Source organism: Herpailurus yagouaroundi, unplaced genomic scaffold (assembly GCF_014898765.1).
Source record: "Herpailurus yagouaroundi ecotype Mexico unplaced genomic scaffold, PumYag 28, whole genome shotgun sequence".
NCBI classification, from domain to species: domain Eukaryota; kingdom Metazoa; phylum Chordata; class Mammalia; order Carnivora; family Felidae; genus Herpailurus; species Herpailurus yagouaroundi.
Window position 1 is genome coordinate 112,878,408 of NW_024412376.1, and position 15,866 is coordinate 112,894,273.

General features: G+C 37.0%; 1 protein-coding gene across 1 annotated transcript in view; it reads left to right on the plus strand.

Annotated features, from left to right (window-relative positions):
• Window positions 1-3,529, plus strand: part of LOC121040279 (transmembrane protease serine 11C-like) — a 51,531-nt gene extending 48,002 nt beyond the window's left edge. The window contains exon 10 of the mRNA XM_040490756.1: window positions 3,311-3,529. Within this exon, the coding sequence (XP_040346690.1) occupies window positions 3,311-3,472 (162 nt within the window). The 3' untranslated portion in view covers window positions 3,473-3,529. The remainder of the gene's footprint in view (window positions 1-3,310) is intronic.
• The last annotated feature ends 12,337 nt before the right edge of the window (window positions 3,530-15,866 follow it).

The window sequence follows — 15,866 nt, forward strand, 5'->3', positions numbered from 1 at the left end:
CAAGCTTAGATCTCGATTTTCTCAATTTTCTCTCAGTCCATCACCCTCAGGAATATGACTGTCTTCTAAACTTATGCAGCCTAGAGGTTTTATTATTTCAACCTTTCCATTGCCAGCACCCTAATGACTTCACCATCTTCTACTTCCCCACAGCCATGCTAATAATCTCCAACCACAGAGCAATATGACTATTTTATTGGCTCCTATATGTGAACTCCTGAGAACTAGGAGAAACCTTGCAGCCTTGTAAACTGGTGTCATATAATCACAGCTGAGTCCTTACCACATTATAGAATTATTGAATGCATCCTTTATATATATATGCATATCTTATATAAGCAACATTTCATTACATTGTTTGAATGTGTCCCTATATGCTCTTGTATTCCTTAACATATGACATTTCCTCATACTAACTAGAAAAAAAGAAATCATGAGAACTCCTTTAATTTCTTTTCTATATGATAAATTTATATTTGTACCTATCCTCGCATTCTAGGCTCAGCACAAAAAAAAATTTCTTCTACTCTGCAAAGCTAATCTTTTCCCTGTATTCTTCATCCATTCTCTATCTATACAGATATTTGTGCTTTACATTAATTTGAACTTTCTTCCATATTTTCCAAACTGTTCCACTCCAACAATATTCTGCAAATACTATCAGATCTCTCCTTTAGTACACTGTACTCTTTCTTTTTCTGTTATTGGTCAAATCTCTAAAGAATAGTCTACCATCATTGTTCCATATTCTCAACTTATTCACTCTCTGACCCACTGCTTGCAGGCTTTTGCCCTACCAGTCCAGATTAGCCAAGATGGTCTAATTGCTAAATCCGATACATGCAGAGGGGAAGACGGGCTGGAAGCAAGTACGCTAGAGATATTATGATCTATTAAAATATTTTACCTGAGAAAGGTAAAGAGGGCTTCAACTAAGATACAGTAAGAATGAAGAGGCACTGAGACAGGGGGACAGGACTGTGAGCCTGATGAGAAGTGAGGAAGGGTCTGACACTTGATCTCAGCTCAAGTCTTGATCTCAGGATCATGAGTTTGAGCCCCGCGTTGGGCTCCACACTGGGCATGGGGCCTACTTAAAACATCATCATCAACAACAACAACAAACAACAAGATGAATATTATTCAATTCTATTTGCTTATGGGTCAGCAATGCAACCCCATCTATTTCTTAATTTGTCTGAACTTTCTGTAAAATCTGCTACACAAAGGTTTTGTATGAAAAGTTTGTTGTTTGTGTGTGAAAAAAAAAACAGGGTAGGAATAGGGAAAAGAAAGAATACATGCTAAATTCCATACTTATCCCTGAACAAAGGGAGAGAAGATGTACAGAAGAAAAGCAGGTTTGTGGAGGTTTAAAGTTTGGGGCATGCTAAATTTGAGGTGCTTGTGGAATAACTAGGCATATATGTCCAACATGGCATTAGAAATCAAAACCTTGAGCTCAGGAAAGAGTTCTGGCTGTACATATATACCTGAAAGTTATTGTCAGCTGGGGGGCAGTTAAATTCATAAGCACAGATATAATTGCTCAGATAAAGAATATAAAATAAGAAGCACCCAAGATTTTGAACTCGGATATAAATGCTCCTAAGAAGCTAACAGTAAGAAATAAGGAAAACTAAGGGAAAAAAAATTAGAAATTGGTATCACAGGGTCACAGAATTCCAGGGATCAGAACAAAAGGGAATAGTCAACAAGTCACACAAGCCATACAGTAAGATAAATGCTGGAAAGAGTGTATCAACTTCAACAATTGTTTATTGGCAAAGTTTAGAAGGTTCATTGGTGGAAAGAAAAACCATTTAGAAGAAAGTTGAAAATAAGACAAAAAAATGGAAATTTCAATATAGACTACTACTTCAAGCCACTTAGCTGTGAAAGGAAGATAATTAGGGCAATAGAAGAGGTCTTAAGATACAGAAAGGCTGTCATTTTTTCAGATGGGCAAAACTGAAAAAAAAAGTGTATATTCACGGTAGGGAAAGACAGTGGAGGAAATGAAGACGTTATTAGGAAAAACAAACAAGAAAAGAGAAGAGTATTGACAGAATAGTGTCCTTGGTCCAAAGAACAGGTGGGGAGATTAGCCTTAGAAAGAACTAAATACCTCCATTTATCAGACGATAGTAAATATAGATGTGGGCTGATGCAGGTGAGCTAGAAACTCAAAAGAGACAAGGACAAGAAATGGAGAGATTGCTATCTATTATTCTCCACTTACTCTATGAATTTGAAACCAAGAGATTAGGTTCAGAGTCTGGGAACCTGATTTTTAAAAATTGTAAAATAGGCCTTTTGTACTATTGGTAGGAATGTAAAATGGTGCAGCCTCTATGGAAAGCAACATGGTGGTTCCTCAAAAAATTAAAAATAGATTACTATATGATCCAGCAAGTCCATTTCTGGGTATATACTCAAAATAATTGAAAGCAAGGACACAAATAGAGATTTGTACATTTAATTCATAGCAGCATTATTCACAATAGCCAAAAGATGGAAGCAACCCAAATGCCCATTGATAGAAAAGTGAACAAACAAAATGTGGTATATACATAAAATAGAGTATTAGTCAGCCTAAGGAAGGGAATGCTGACACATGCTACAACATGGACAAAACTTGAAGACACTGTGTTAAGTGAAATCAGCCAGTCACAAAAAGATAAATACTGTATGACTCCATTCATATGAGGTACTTGGAGTAGTCAGACTCATAGAGACAGAAAGTAAAATGGTGGTTGCCAGAAGCTGGGAAAAGCAGGATATGGGGAGTTCTTGTTTAATGGGTATAAAGTTTTAGTTCTGCAAAATGAAAAAAGTTGTGGAGGTGGATGGTGTTGATGATCGCACAGTATGAATGTAGTTAATGCCATTGAGGTGTACATTTAAAATGGTTAAGGGGAGGGGCGCCTGGGTGGCTCAGTCGGTTGAGCGTCCGACTTCGGCTCAGGTCACGATCTCGCCGTCTGCGAGTTCGAGCCCCGCGTCGGGCTCTGGGCTGATGGCTCGGAGCCTGGAGCCTGCTTCCAATTCTGTGTCTCCCTCTCTCTCTGCCCCTCCCCCGTTCATGCTCTGTCTCTCTCTGTCTCAAAAATAAATAACAATTAAAAAAATTTTTAAATAAATAAATGATTATAAGCACAAAAATATTCTATACTAAAATCATTTTACTATGGAAATATCTAGGGTTTTATTTTCCTTTTTCTGTGTCTCCCTGTCTTTATTACAAAGAAAAATAAGCAGTATTTTTACCTTTAAACTATAGTAATTGTATGTATCCTCTTCTCCCTAGGGTGACTCTGGTGGACCTCTGGTTGGTGCAGATTATAAAGGCACTTGGTTCCTTGCTGGTATTGTAAGCTGGGGAGATGAATGTGCTCTTCCAAACAAGCCTGGTGTCTACACTCGAGTAACATACTACCGAGACTGGATCTTGTCCAAAACTGGTCTCTAGTGCAGAAGTTCTTTACAGATTAAAGCTTGAGGGACACCTGGGTGGTCAATTACTTGAGCATCCTACTTCAGCTCAGATCATGATCTCGCAGTTCATGGATTCAAGCCCCACATTGGGCTCTCTGCTGTCAGTGCAGAGCCCGCTTCAGATTCTCTGTCCCCCACCCCTCTCTCTCTCTCTGCATCTTCTCTGTTGTGCTCACTCTCTCAAAAAGAAATAAACATTAAAAAAAAAAGAAGCTTGAAAATGATCCCCTGTGAAATATTTGTAATTCCCAAGCTACACGTAACTTAGAATCACCTTCTTTATGCACATTTAATATTGCAAACATAAAGATATATAATTTTAGAACTGTGAAAACTTTTTGTATACTAGACTTTGAAAAAGGGTTAGTGACAGTAATGAACCAGAACATATTATCTCCCCTATACCTCTCTCTAGACTGAAGGTAATTACATGAGTAAATATGGATTACAGTTTACTAAGGAGGTCTTTTCTGCTGATTTGTAGATCTAGGTCCCTTAGGAAATTATAGAAGAGATGTTAACAGTAAAGTCCCTTCTTAGTATATAAATAATCCCCAGCTGAATCACATCGTTGCTACAAAAATTATATATTGATAGGTTGTAGCCTAATGAATTGCAGTAATATAAAAATTTCCAAAGAAAATCTGTCTACCTATTTTCTTTCTAGTCTTTGTGCCAATGCTAATCTCTTCTCTATTTATGGCTTCCTCACCTGGACTGACACAAAACAGCATGATAATGCCATGGGGTGCATTGAATAGATCCCAATGCTTTTTGATCTGTCCCTATTTCTCTTTCATATGTAAGTGAGGACAGAAGATGTTTCTCACATGTACACACATAATAGCAAAATTATCCTCAGACACATGGGCTATGTTTCACTAGGTAAGCTTGAACAGGTAACACTGTATTACATACCTCTAATCTCTTAAAATTCCTCAATATAAATTATCAGCCAGAATAAATAATATGGAAATTTTGCTTTCACTTCACTTTCCTTTTGCCCATACAGAAACGTTCTAGCTGAGGGTACAGATGTCTATGAATGCACTGTTAGAGTTCATGCTAACTTGCCACATAAACAGGTCAGTTGGCTTTTATCATGAATATAATCTCATGGTGATGCTTTTCCAGACTTCAGTCCACCAGTATCTCTAAAGCAGTTTACCTTTCTCTTTTGTCATCACTGACATCCCTATAGCTACAACTGACAGCTTTCATTATGATACAAATTTTGTTCACGGGCCCAAAAAATAATTGCATTAATAATAGTAGCTAACATTTATAGACCACTTACGTGCCAGGCACACTTTACATGTATTATTACACTGAACCCTCACAATAACCTTGTAAGGATGATTCCCTTGTAATCTTAATTTTACAGATAAGGAGACTGAAATAGAAGTGAACCTCAGAGAGTTTATAATTGGCTGAGCTGGGATTCAAAATCAGACAATTGGATTCCAGAGTCCACACTGTAAACAACTATGCCCTGTTATGTGATATGGTTATAACTAAGGATCTACCTAGTATAGTATTCTAAAATGTAATATTTGTCATAAATTTTATAGATTAATTCATACAGTAGCCTTATTATTTGATAAATTTAAAAAATATTGTGACATCTCTCTGGGCACGTGTGTAGCTTAGTCCCTTAAGCATCCGACTCTTGATATTGGCTCAGGTCGTGATCTCACAGTTTGTGAGATCATACCCCAAGTTGGGCTCTGCACTGACAGTGTGGAGCCTGCTTGGGATTCCCTCTCCCTTTCTCTCTGCCCCTCCCCTGATTACACACACACACACACACACTCTCTCTCTCTCTCTCTCTTTCAAAATAAATAAACATTTAAGAAAATATTTTGACTATCTCAAGTTATACATTTACAAAAATTAGTATTTCTACTTTTCAATTTTTTAGAAATTAAGTATGTCCAAAAAGTATATGGATATTGGTCAGGATTCATTGATCACAAGTGAGAGAAACTCAATTAACACTACCTTAAGTGAAAAGAAGAAATTTTCAACTCATCTAAAAATCTAGAGATCTACATGTGGCAGAGCTGAAGCTAGATCCAAGGACTCAACAGTGTTTTGATCTCTAGCCACATCTTAACTTTTCTTTCGTCTGTCTTCATTCATAGCCAGATGCTGCCCACTGAGTTAGTAAAGACCTACTCACTGGCTCTAGGATTAGGTTTCCTTTAGTGCTAATGGTGCCACAAAAATAGAGCCCTCCTGCCCTCTGGCTTCAAGTTTTAAAAAAATCCTGAGGATGCCTATAATGAGCCTAGGTGGAGGTAAGAGGGGACTTGGTTGACAGCCCTGTGAGCAGGGTGGGGGGACATCCAAGAAAGAAAAAAATTCTGGCAGACAAAAAACTAATGGTTATCTGTTACCCAGCGCAAAATGTGCTATTTTCTGAATCAATACAATGTTATTTCAAATTATATCATCTCATTCTATATTTTCTGTATTTTCGTGTGTTTATTGCCTTAACTATAGATTTTGTATAAAGCAATGTCATGCTACGTGTATTCTAGTATCTTAGTTTTAAAAAGCAAGATGATTGAGGTGCCTGAGTGGCTCAGTTGGTTGAGTGATGCACTCTTGATTTCAGCTCAGGTCATGATCTCAGGGTCATGGGGTCAAGCCCCGCATCAGGCTCTGCACTGAGTGTGGAGCCTGCTTAAGATTCTCTCTCTCCCTGTTTCTCTCTCTCTCTCTCTCTCTCTCCCTCTGCCCCTCTCCCCCATTCACATATGCACTCTCTCTCTCTCTAAAAAAAATCTCTCTCTAAAAAAAATATATAAAATAAAATAAAATAAAATAAAATAAAATAAAAGAGTGGTGAATGACTAGAAAATGGAAAAGAAGGGTAAAAATTGACTTTAAGATATAATGACTAGGTGAGTGGGAGAATGGGAATATACTGAATGGAAACTAGGGAGACTAGACTGAGGACCACGAATGATGACTGCAAAATTCTTTTTTAAAATAGTCTTCAACAAGAACTGAGCATATGTATCCCTAGCATATATTTGCTTCTAAGGTAAGATGAGAATTATTTAAATCAGTATATTCTTATTCTGATGGAATATTCTATAAAGATTTGTGATATATTATTCCCATCGTTTTATTAAGGAGGAATTAGGCAATAGTTCAGTCTTATAAATACAGGGAAATTTACTAGTCTCTCTCTAGAAGTAGCATAGGAAGTAAAATAAGTTTTAAAAGCATTTCTTTACTGTTCTCCCAGAAAAAAAACACTATGTATTTAAATATTTGTCAAATTATACTAATTGTTTCTAAACAAACTTTAGTGGCACTCAAAGGTACTTCTGCCATGTTGTTATACCTCACTCTGATATAAAATGGAATTAAAGATAGGAAATTTATTTAATTCTGCTAAGAAAAATACTAAACCTTAGCATACTAAACTGTATGGGGCACATAACAAAATTTAAAGCAAGCAATACTGAACTTTTTATAAATGCCTAATGAAAGGAGTATCAAGGATTATAAAAGTAAATAAACCACTCTTAGAAACATCAGAAACTTTATAGAAACACTTTTAAAAGGGAAGGAATTTGAATCAAATAATAGTTAATATGTCATATAGGAATTAACAGGATGTCAATTAATTTTATGGGAACCCAGTCTTACTGAAATGGAATTTGAGTAAAAATGGATAATACCAGGGGTGCCTGGTTGGCTCCATTGGTTAAGCATCGGAGTCTTGATTTTGGCTCAGGTCATGATCTCGCTGCTCATGAGTCAGCCCCACATCGGGCTCTGCGACAACACAGTGCTTGCGTGGGATTCTCTCTATCTCCCTCTCTTTCTGCCCCTCCCCTGCTCATTCTCTCTTTCTCTCTCAAAATAAATAACTAAACATTAAAAAAAAAAAACTTTTAATGGATAATACCAATAACCACATACACTTGTATTTTTTAACTTAATTTGTTATTACACATTTGCATCATAAATTATTTTTAAAAATTTTTTTACATTTTTTTTTTGAGAGACAGAGAGAGCACGAGCAGGAGAGGGGTAGAGAGAGAGGGAGACACAGAATCTGAAGCAGGCTCCAGGCTCTGAGCTGTCAGCACAGAGCCTGATGTGGGGCTCGAACTCACAAACCGTGAGATAATGACCTTAGCCGAAGTGGGACGCTTAACCAACTGAGCCACCCAGGCGCCCCTGCATCATAAATTCTTTAAAGGAGGGGCACCCACGTGGCTCTGTAGGTTAAGCTTCTGACTCTTGGCTCTGTACTGATAGCATGGAGCCTGCTTGGGATTCTCTCTCTCCCCCTCTCTCTACCCCTCCCCTGTTTGCTTTCTCTCTAAATATATAAAAAAATAAAATAAAATAAATTTTTTTTTAATTCTCAAAATGATTATTGGAGATGTTGCTTTCAAACATCCAATTCTGAAAATGATGGGATTAAGATGTGTTGTATTTTAGAAGTGAATTACTTTATGAAATGGAAATGTTATGGGATCAATAGATTACCAGCAAAAGAATTTTAAAAAATTAAAACTATGTTATTTTCAATATCCAGCAGCCCACATGAAGTTTATATAAATAAAAATATCTCAACATAATGTATTTATCTTTGGAAATACCAGATATAATGAGCTTTGGTTGGCCTTCCTTTGGTAACTACCAACCAGTACAGTGCCTAGGACATAATGTTCAATAAATGTTCAATTAACTAAATTATTGAAATAAAAATGATCATTCTTATTTTAGTTATATTTAGCTACATATTACTAATAATAATTAAAACAAAAATAAAAGATTACTACTTTTAAAATTTAGTGACTATATCAATTTTGACAAATAAACATGATCATTATGTTTCCGCTTTTTCATTCACTTCATAATATTGATTATTTGTTACATTTTTTGTTAATCTGATCTCCAATATCTTACATAGATTTTCAACACTAATTTCCTACCACTTACCTCTGACACAGCTAGACTGAAATGAGAACTATAATAATGTCTTGTGGCATGATTCTCTAAATAAGATCCATCCTTAGAAAATGGAAGTGAATCTTCCATTTTAAATGCTACAGATCATTTAACATGGCTTAGAAAAAACTGAATAGCTTTTAGAATTTGTTCCTCATTCCATAACAATTTTGTGGAAATACTTCCTCATAATTAATAATACGCATTCCTTCCTCAAATCCTTCCAATTTAAAATTGAGTGAAAATTCTCGCCTTTTACTCCCATCATAATTGCCACAGACATTATCATTCTTGGTTAAATGAAGTAAGCCATGTTTTGAAAAACAGAGGGAAAAAATTATATTCCTTTTCTCTGATAGTGTGCTGCCTCTATCTTTTCTACCAAAATTTTCTCCCAAATACTTTTCATCTATATACTTCTCCTTTAAAAGACCTGCTTTCTTCTATTCTTTCAGTCTTCTTAGTAAAGAGGTGTTAAAAATCTATTTCTTGTTCCTCTGGGTCACTTCCAAACTACCATTTCTCTGTCACCTCAGAATTTGAACTTGCAATTCAGAAAGAGCTTAGCAGTTAGGTACAGGAAGATGATGGAGAAGATAATATAAAGAAAAACAAAGATATCTTGCTTGAGGACCAACTGAGGTCATGAAACAGATTTGCTCATCCTTGGAACTTCCTGGGTTTCCTGTTGGCTTTCTACGCCTTGTGTATTATGAAAGAGGACTCTATTATTTAAGAGAGTCTCCTTTTCTTGCAACCAAAAGGACCTAATTAACATGGCATCAAACTCCATTGACCCTCCACTCCACCTATCCGCTTTCATGGCCACACCCTGTACTTTCTAGTCAATCAGAACAACTTCACATCTGGAATTTTAAATTCAAATTTCTACCTACGCCCTCCTAGTTTAAGACTCCCTTACTCCATTATAATTTATTTTCTTTCCATCGAGATCCTCTTTTCTTGAGCCCCCTCTTTTATTTGAGTCTACCCTAACTCCACCGCATTCATAGATCCACTTCCTTCCCTATCAAGCCTAACTCTTTAGTGACTTAATACATAATCAGCTCCCCTAAGGGATCTGCTCCCTGTCTTTCTGCTACATCTGCCCTAGTCCCTTGACCTGTTCTCCCTTCTACTGGTTCCATCTCTAAATCTCTAAACATCCTCACTGGTTCGATCTCTAAGTCTCTAAACATCCTCAAGTCTTACATACCTGTTTTTTTTTAATCCTTTTTTCTTTATGTCTACTCCCTCAAATTTCACGTGCTCTTCTAATGACCATTCTTACCAAAGCACCAAAGCTACTGTAGGCAAGTCATCAATGACTTCCTAATTACCTCATCCCACTAATTCTCTTTGGGTCTTGTCCTATCACTGAGATACTTAGTGTATGGATCACTCCCCTCTCCTGGAGTTCTCTCCTCCTATTACTTCTATTACATCACTCTCTTCTGGTCTCCTCATTATTTTACAATGTTCCCAACCCCTGTGTGCTCTTTAAATTTTTTTTTCAACATTTATTTATTTTTGGGACAGAGAGAGACAGAGCATGAATGGGGGAGGGGCAGAGAGAGAGGGAGACACAGAATCGGAAACAGGCTCCAGGCTCTGAGCCATCAGCCCAGAGCCTGACGCAGGGCTCAAACTCCTGGACCGCGAGATCGTGACCTGGCTGAAGTCAGACGCTTAACCGACTGCGCCACCCAGGCGCCCCCCCGTGTGCTCTTTAAATGATTGTGTTCACAGAGTTCTCTTCTGGCACTTCTTATTGTTCACATTCTCTCTAGGTAATCTCATCCATTCCCATGGCTTCATCCACAAGCACCATAAATATATATTCTGCTAATTTATATCTCCAGCTAGGATGTATCTCTTGAGCTTCCCACCTGTATAGCCAAGTGCCTACTAAAAATTTCCTTTGGGCTAATGTATAGGCATCTCAAATTCCATACATCTAAAATTTCTCTCTGTCCACCTTTCCTTTTTTTTTTTTATTTTATTTTATTTTATTTTATTTTTAATTTATTTTTTTTATTTATATATGAAATTTATTGTCAAATTGGTTTCCATACAACACCCAGTGCTCATCCCAAACGGTGCCCTCCTCAATACCCATCACCCACCCTCTCCTCCCTCCCACCCCCCATCAACCCTCAGTTTGCTCTCAGTTCTCAACAGTCTCTTATGCTTTGGCTCTCTCCCACTCTAACCTCTTTTTTTTTTTTTTTTTTCCTTCCCCTCCTCCATGGGTTCCTGTTAAGTTTCTCAGGATCCACATAAGAGTGAAACCATATGGTATCTGTCTTTCTCTGTATGGCTTATTTCACTTAGCATCACACTCTCCAGTTCCATCCACGTTGCTACAAAAGGCCATATTTCGTTTTTTCTCATTGCCACGTAGTATTCCATAGTGTATATAAACCACAATTTCTTTATCCATTCATCAGTTGATGGACATTTAGGCTCTTTCCATAATTTGGCTATTGTTGAGAGTGCTGCTATGAACATTGGGGTACAAGTGCCCCTATGCATCAGTACTCCTGTGTCCCTTGGATAAATTCCTAGCAGTGCTATTGCTGGGTCATAGGGTAGGTCTATTTTTAATTTTCTGAGGAACCTCCACACTGCTTTCCAGAGCAGCTGCACCAATTTGCATTCCCACCAACAGTGCAAGAGGGTTCCCGTTTCTCCACATCCTCTCCAGCATCTATAGTCTCCTGATTTGTTCATTTTGGCCACTCTGACTGGCGTGAGGTGATACCTGAGTGTGGTTTTGATTTGGATTTCCCTGATAAGGAGCGACGCTGAACATCTTTTCATGTGCCTGTTGGCCATCCGGATGTCTTCTTTAGAGAAGTGTCTATTCATGTTTTCTGCCCATTTCTTCACTGGGTTATTTGCTTTTCGGGTGTGGAGTTTGGTGAGCTCTTTATAGATTTTGGATACTAGCCCTTTGTCCGATATGTCATTTGCAAATATCTTTTCCCATTCCGTTGGTTGCCTTTTCGTTTTGTTGGTTGTTTCCTTTGCTGTGCAGAAGCTTTTTATCTTCATAAGGTCCCAGTAATTCATTTTTGCTTTTAATTCCCTTGCCTTTGGGGATGTGTCGAGTAAGAGATTGCTACGGCTGAGGTCAGAGAGGTCTTTTCCTGCTTTCTCCTCTAGGGTTTGGATGGTTTCCTGTCTCACATTCAGGTCCTTGATCCATTTTGAGTTTATTTTTGTGAATGGTGTGAGAAAGTGGTCTAGTTTCAACCTTCTGCATGTTGCTGTCCAGTTCTCCCAGCACCATTTGTTAAAGAGACTGTCTTTTTTCCATTGGATGTTCTTTCCTGCTTTGTCAAAGATGAGTTGGCCATACGTTTGTGGGTCTACTTCTGGGGTTTCTATTCTATTCCATTGGTCTATGTGTCTGTTTTTGTGCCAATACCATGCTGTCTTGATGATGTCTGTCCACCTTTCCTAGTCTAATAGCCCATTCAACTCATTTTTCTAAGTTGGTAATTAAAGAACAATTCTTTATTCCATCCACTTTCTCAAAAATAAGAACTAACCAACCAAGTTCTAATAACTGTACTTTCTGTACATATAAAACTTGAAATGGGGCGCCTGGGTGGCTCAGTCGGTTAAGCGGCCGACTTCGGCTCAGGTCATGATCTCACGGTCCATGAGTTTGAGCCCTGTGTCGGGCTCTGTGCTGACAGCTCAGAGCCTGGAGCCTGTTTCAGATTCTGTGTCTCCCTCTCTCTGACCCTCCCCCGTTCATGCTCTGTCTCTCTCTGTCTCAAAAATAAACTTAAAAAAATTAAAAAATAAAAAATAAATAAATAAATAAAATTGAAATTTATCTCTCTCCATGTTATGCTACCACCTACTTTCCATGTTGTTTTGGTAGCAAAGACTTTCTAAATAGACGAACTGCCTCAAATTTTGATCTGCCAATAATTCCCAAATGCTTTCAAAGCACTATCTGTATGTTACACAATGACCTTTCTAAAGTATGAATCTGGCCATATCTACATCATACCACTCCATCGTTCAAGGCACTATTTATAGGGAAAGCCCAAAGTCCTTAGCATGCACAGTACTGCTGTCTTGTCTGCGATTTCACTTTCCATGGTTCCAGTTACCCCAGATCGAGTGCAGTCTAGACACAGATAACATATTGTCAGAAGGTCAATAGTAGCCTAACCTTACACCACGACGCCTAAATCATTCACTCATTTCATCTCATAACATAAGCATTTTATCATCTCACATCATCACTAGAAGACAAAGGCTGAGTACAGAACAATAAGGTATTTGAAGAGAGACCACCTTCACTTAACTTTTATTACAGCATATTATTATAGTTGCCTTATTTTATTAGTTATTGTTAATTTCTTACTGTGCCTAATTTATAAACTAAACTGTATCATAAGTATGTGTGTATAGGTACAACAGAGTAATATAAAGGGCTTGGTACTATCCACAGTTTCAGGTGGTCCTTGGGGGTCTTAGAATGTATCCCCTGTAGATAAGGGAAACTACTGTAATATAGGTTTCCTGATATGATGGCTGCCTCATCTTTGGTCACACTCACATACCCCTTTTCAGGCACAGAGAAGCTTCTAACGTTCTATTTGAGCATGACTGTTCTAGCTGCCAAGAATGTCCTCCCCATCCCACGATTGCTCTTTTGCCTGTCTCCTAATTTCCCTCTCCCTTCCTTTCTTCTATCCTTTGTTGTTTTTCTTTGTTCTCTTTCTTACTTTGATGAACAGATACATTGTGGAAGAAGTTGCAGCCAAGATGAATGTGGGAAAGGGAAAGAAACAGGAAAGGAAAGGGAGAAATTAATAATAAAGCATTCATGCTCCAGTTTTTTTCTTTCCCTAAAATGAGACACAAAGGGCAAAATATGCTTCAGTATAATCAGATTTTACCATTAACATTTTTCCTTTCTTCTTTTTGTTTCTGGCCCACATATAATAGTTTTTCTGGTTTGTAAAAATGATTACCTTGTTTTGTTTGGTTTCAGGCATATAGCCCTGCTCAGATTAACCGACATGATGTATATGCAAAGCCTTTTGAGTTCTTCAGGAAAATAAAATATAGTAGGTACAAACTTTAAGGTCATAAATCTCAGATGTAAAAAAAATACCTTTCTTTAATATTCTATATAAACATAATTTCACCATTTCCCTTAAACTCCTTAACAGCTCAAGACTCAAATAGTACTTCAATCTATTGTGAAGTTCTAGGTTAAAACACTATTCTTTTTAATGTTATAAACATTTTATGTTTATAATACAGTTTAATTTATTTGGAAGTTCTAGTGGGAATTATTGTTTTTCTTTAACTTTTTTGTTTTATTTATTGATTATTATTTATAGAAAATCATGAATCATCATTCGTGAGTTCAAGCCCCATGTTGAGCTCTGCACTGACAATGCAGAGCCTGCTTGGAATTCTCTCTCCCTCTCTGCACCTGCTGCACTTGTGCTCTCTTTCTCTCTCTCTGTCAAAATAAATAAACTTTAAAAAAAAGCATTAAAAATATAGTAAACAGCATTGTTGTGACAGTGAAAGCCAAAAAAACTTATGGTAACTGACTGGCACAATTTGAAAGGCTATATGGTGTGAAAAATGTTAAATTTGCAGTTGTGACAGTTTCTACATATCAGGAATATTGAAAACAATTTCCTAAATATCATCTAAGTGTTATACAGGAAAAGGGTTGTGCGAAAGAGCAAGTTTTCAATGCTGAGACTGGCTTGTTTTACAAGGATGTTGGCAAAGGAACCTATTTAATGCAAATGGTGCTTTAGCTTACAGGAACCTAATCCTACACTTTTGTTAGGAGCAAGTGTTCAGTATTTGCCAATTCAGTGCTGGTGGCAACTTTATAGAGCTACAACAAATAATAAGAGTCAAGTCTATATTTATGCTCTTTTTTATGTTTTAAAATACATGGGATATGTTTTCCAAAAGGTGTACTTCTCATAATTTATGACTCATCTATTCCTCCCACTAATTATTTAGAAAGGGTCCATTTCAGAACCAAAATACTCCACTGGAAAATATTTCCAGTCCCTTCAGAAAGTCACTTAGGAAGCCAGATTCCATGCCCTGCACTATACTATTTCATTCAAGGCTAGAAGTAGTGAGAGAAAGCGAGTAATTCTGCCATGTGGTGACAGCCAAGAGGGAGCTGAGATACACAACTGTTCTAAGTCCCTCCAGATCCTGGAGGCAGTCAGTGCAGAGGGAATCTGAAGAGGCACCTAAGACATACCCAACACTCTTACTTATTCTTCTGTGGCAGCAAATGAGCTCCTCCAGGGCCCAGATGATGCCACGTGCATGTTTTATCACCTGCAAAGGCTAAGAGCATATATAGCAGGTATTTAGTAACTACTTATTAAATAAATGAATATAAGACACAAAAAACAAATCTATGAACCAACAAGAATGGACCATCTAAGTCAAAAGACTCACCTATATGCTTAACATTCCTGCTTTAGCTGCCACAAAAGCAAACTAGTTGACATAAGTTGAATCATCCTAGTGATTTAATAAATTCCAGTGTAAGTCATATCATTATTGGTAAATAACATCATCAAGCACTCATCATGAAAGGTAAAGCAGCAACACAGAGAGTGTTTTGAAGTGGCCCCAATTGGAAATGATCAGATAACATATATATAAAGGAATTTAAGCAACTATTCATATTATATATAAACACAGATAAATGTGGTTACAGCATTTATACAGTATTCTCTCCAATATCTATCTATGCTATGAATAATGTGCAATAATGGAAAGTACAGTATTTAAACAATTATAAAAGCAAGGCAATAATTTTAAAAATTAATGATTTTTACCCAACCTAAGCATGGATAGTCTGACCATTGGGATTGATTGATAAATTTGAATGCAGACTAATTTATATTAGATCGAATTAATTCTGTTAAGGTATTAATTTGACATTTTGTGCAGGATGGCTTTAAATGAACATATTTGTCTAGTGTTTCATGTACAGCAGTGTGTGATTGAAAAAGAAAACCAATGCTTTTGAAAAAAAATTAATTTATTAAAACAACAGATTTGAACTGGATTGAGTTCTTTTTTAGTATTTTTCATTTTCATCTTGTATCTCTTGGACAGAATAATAACACTTAATAGTTTTTAGAAAATCTCCTTATTAAAGTCATGTGGATAATGGCATGAATGGATTTTAAATTCAGAATTAAGCTTCAGGTGTCCTTCTCTACTTAGGAAAAATGTTGTGAAAACCAGGCCATCTGCTGAGGTACTACGGTTACATTTGGCCCTCACAATGTGTTTGACATGTTCTGTTTTAGCACTGTGTTGGATTATTAGCCCACAAAACAAGTTCA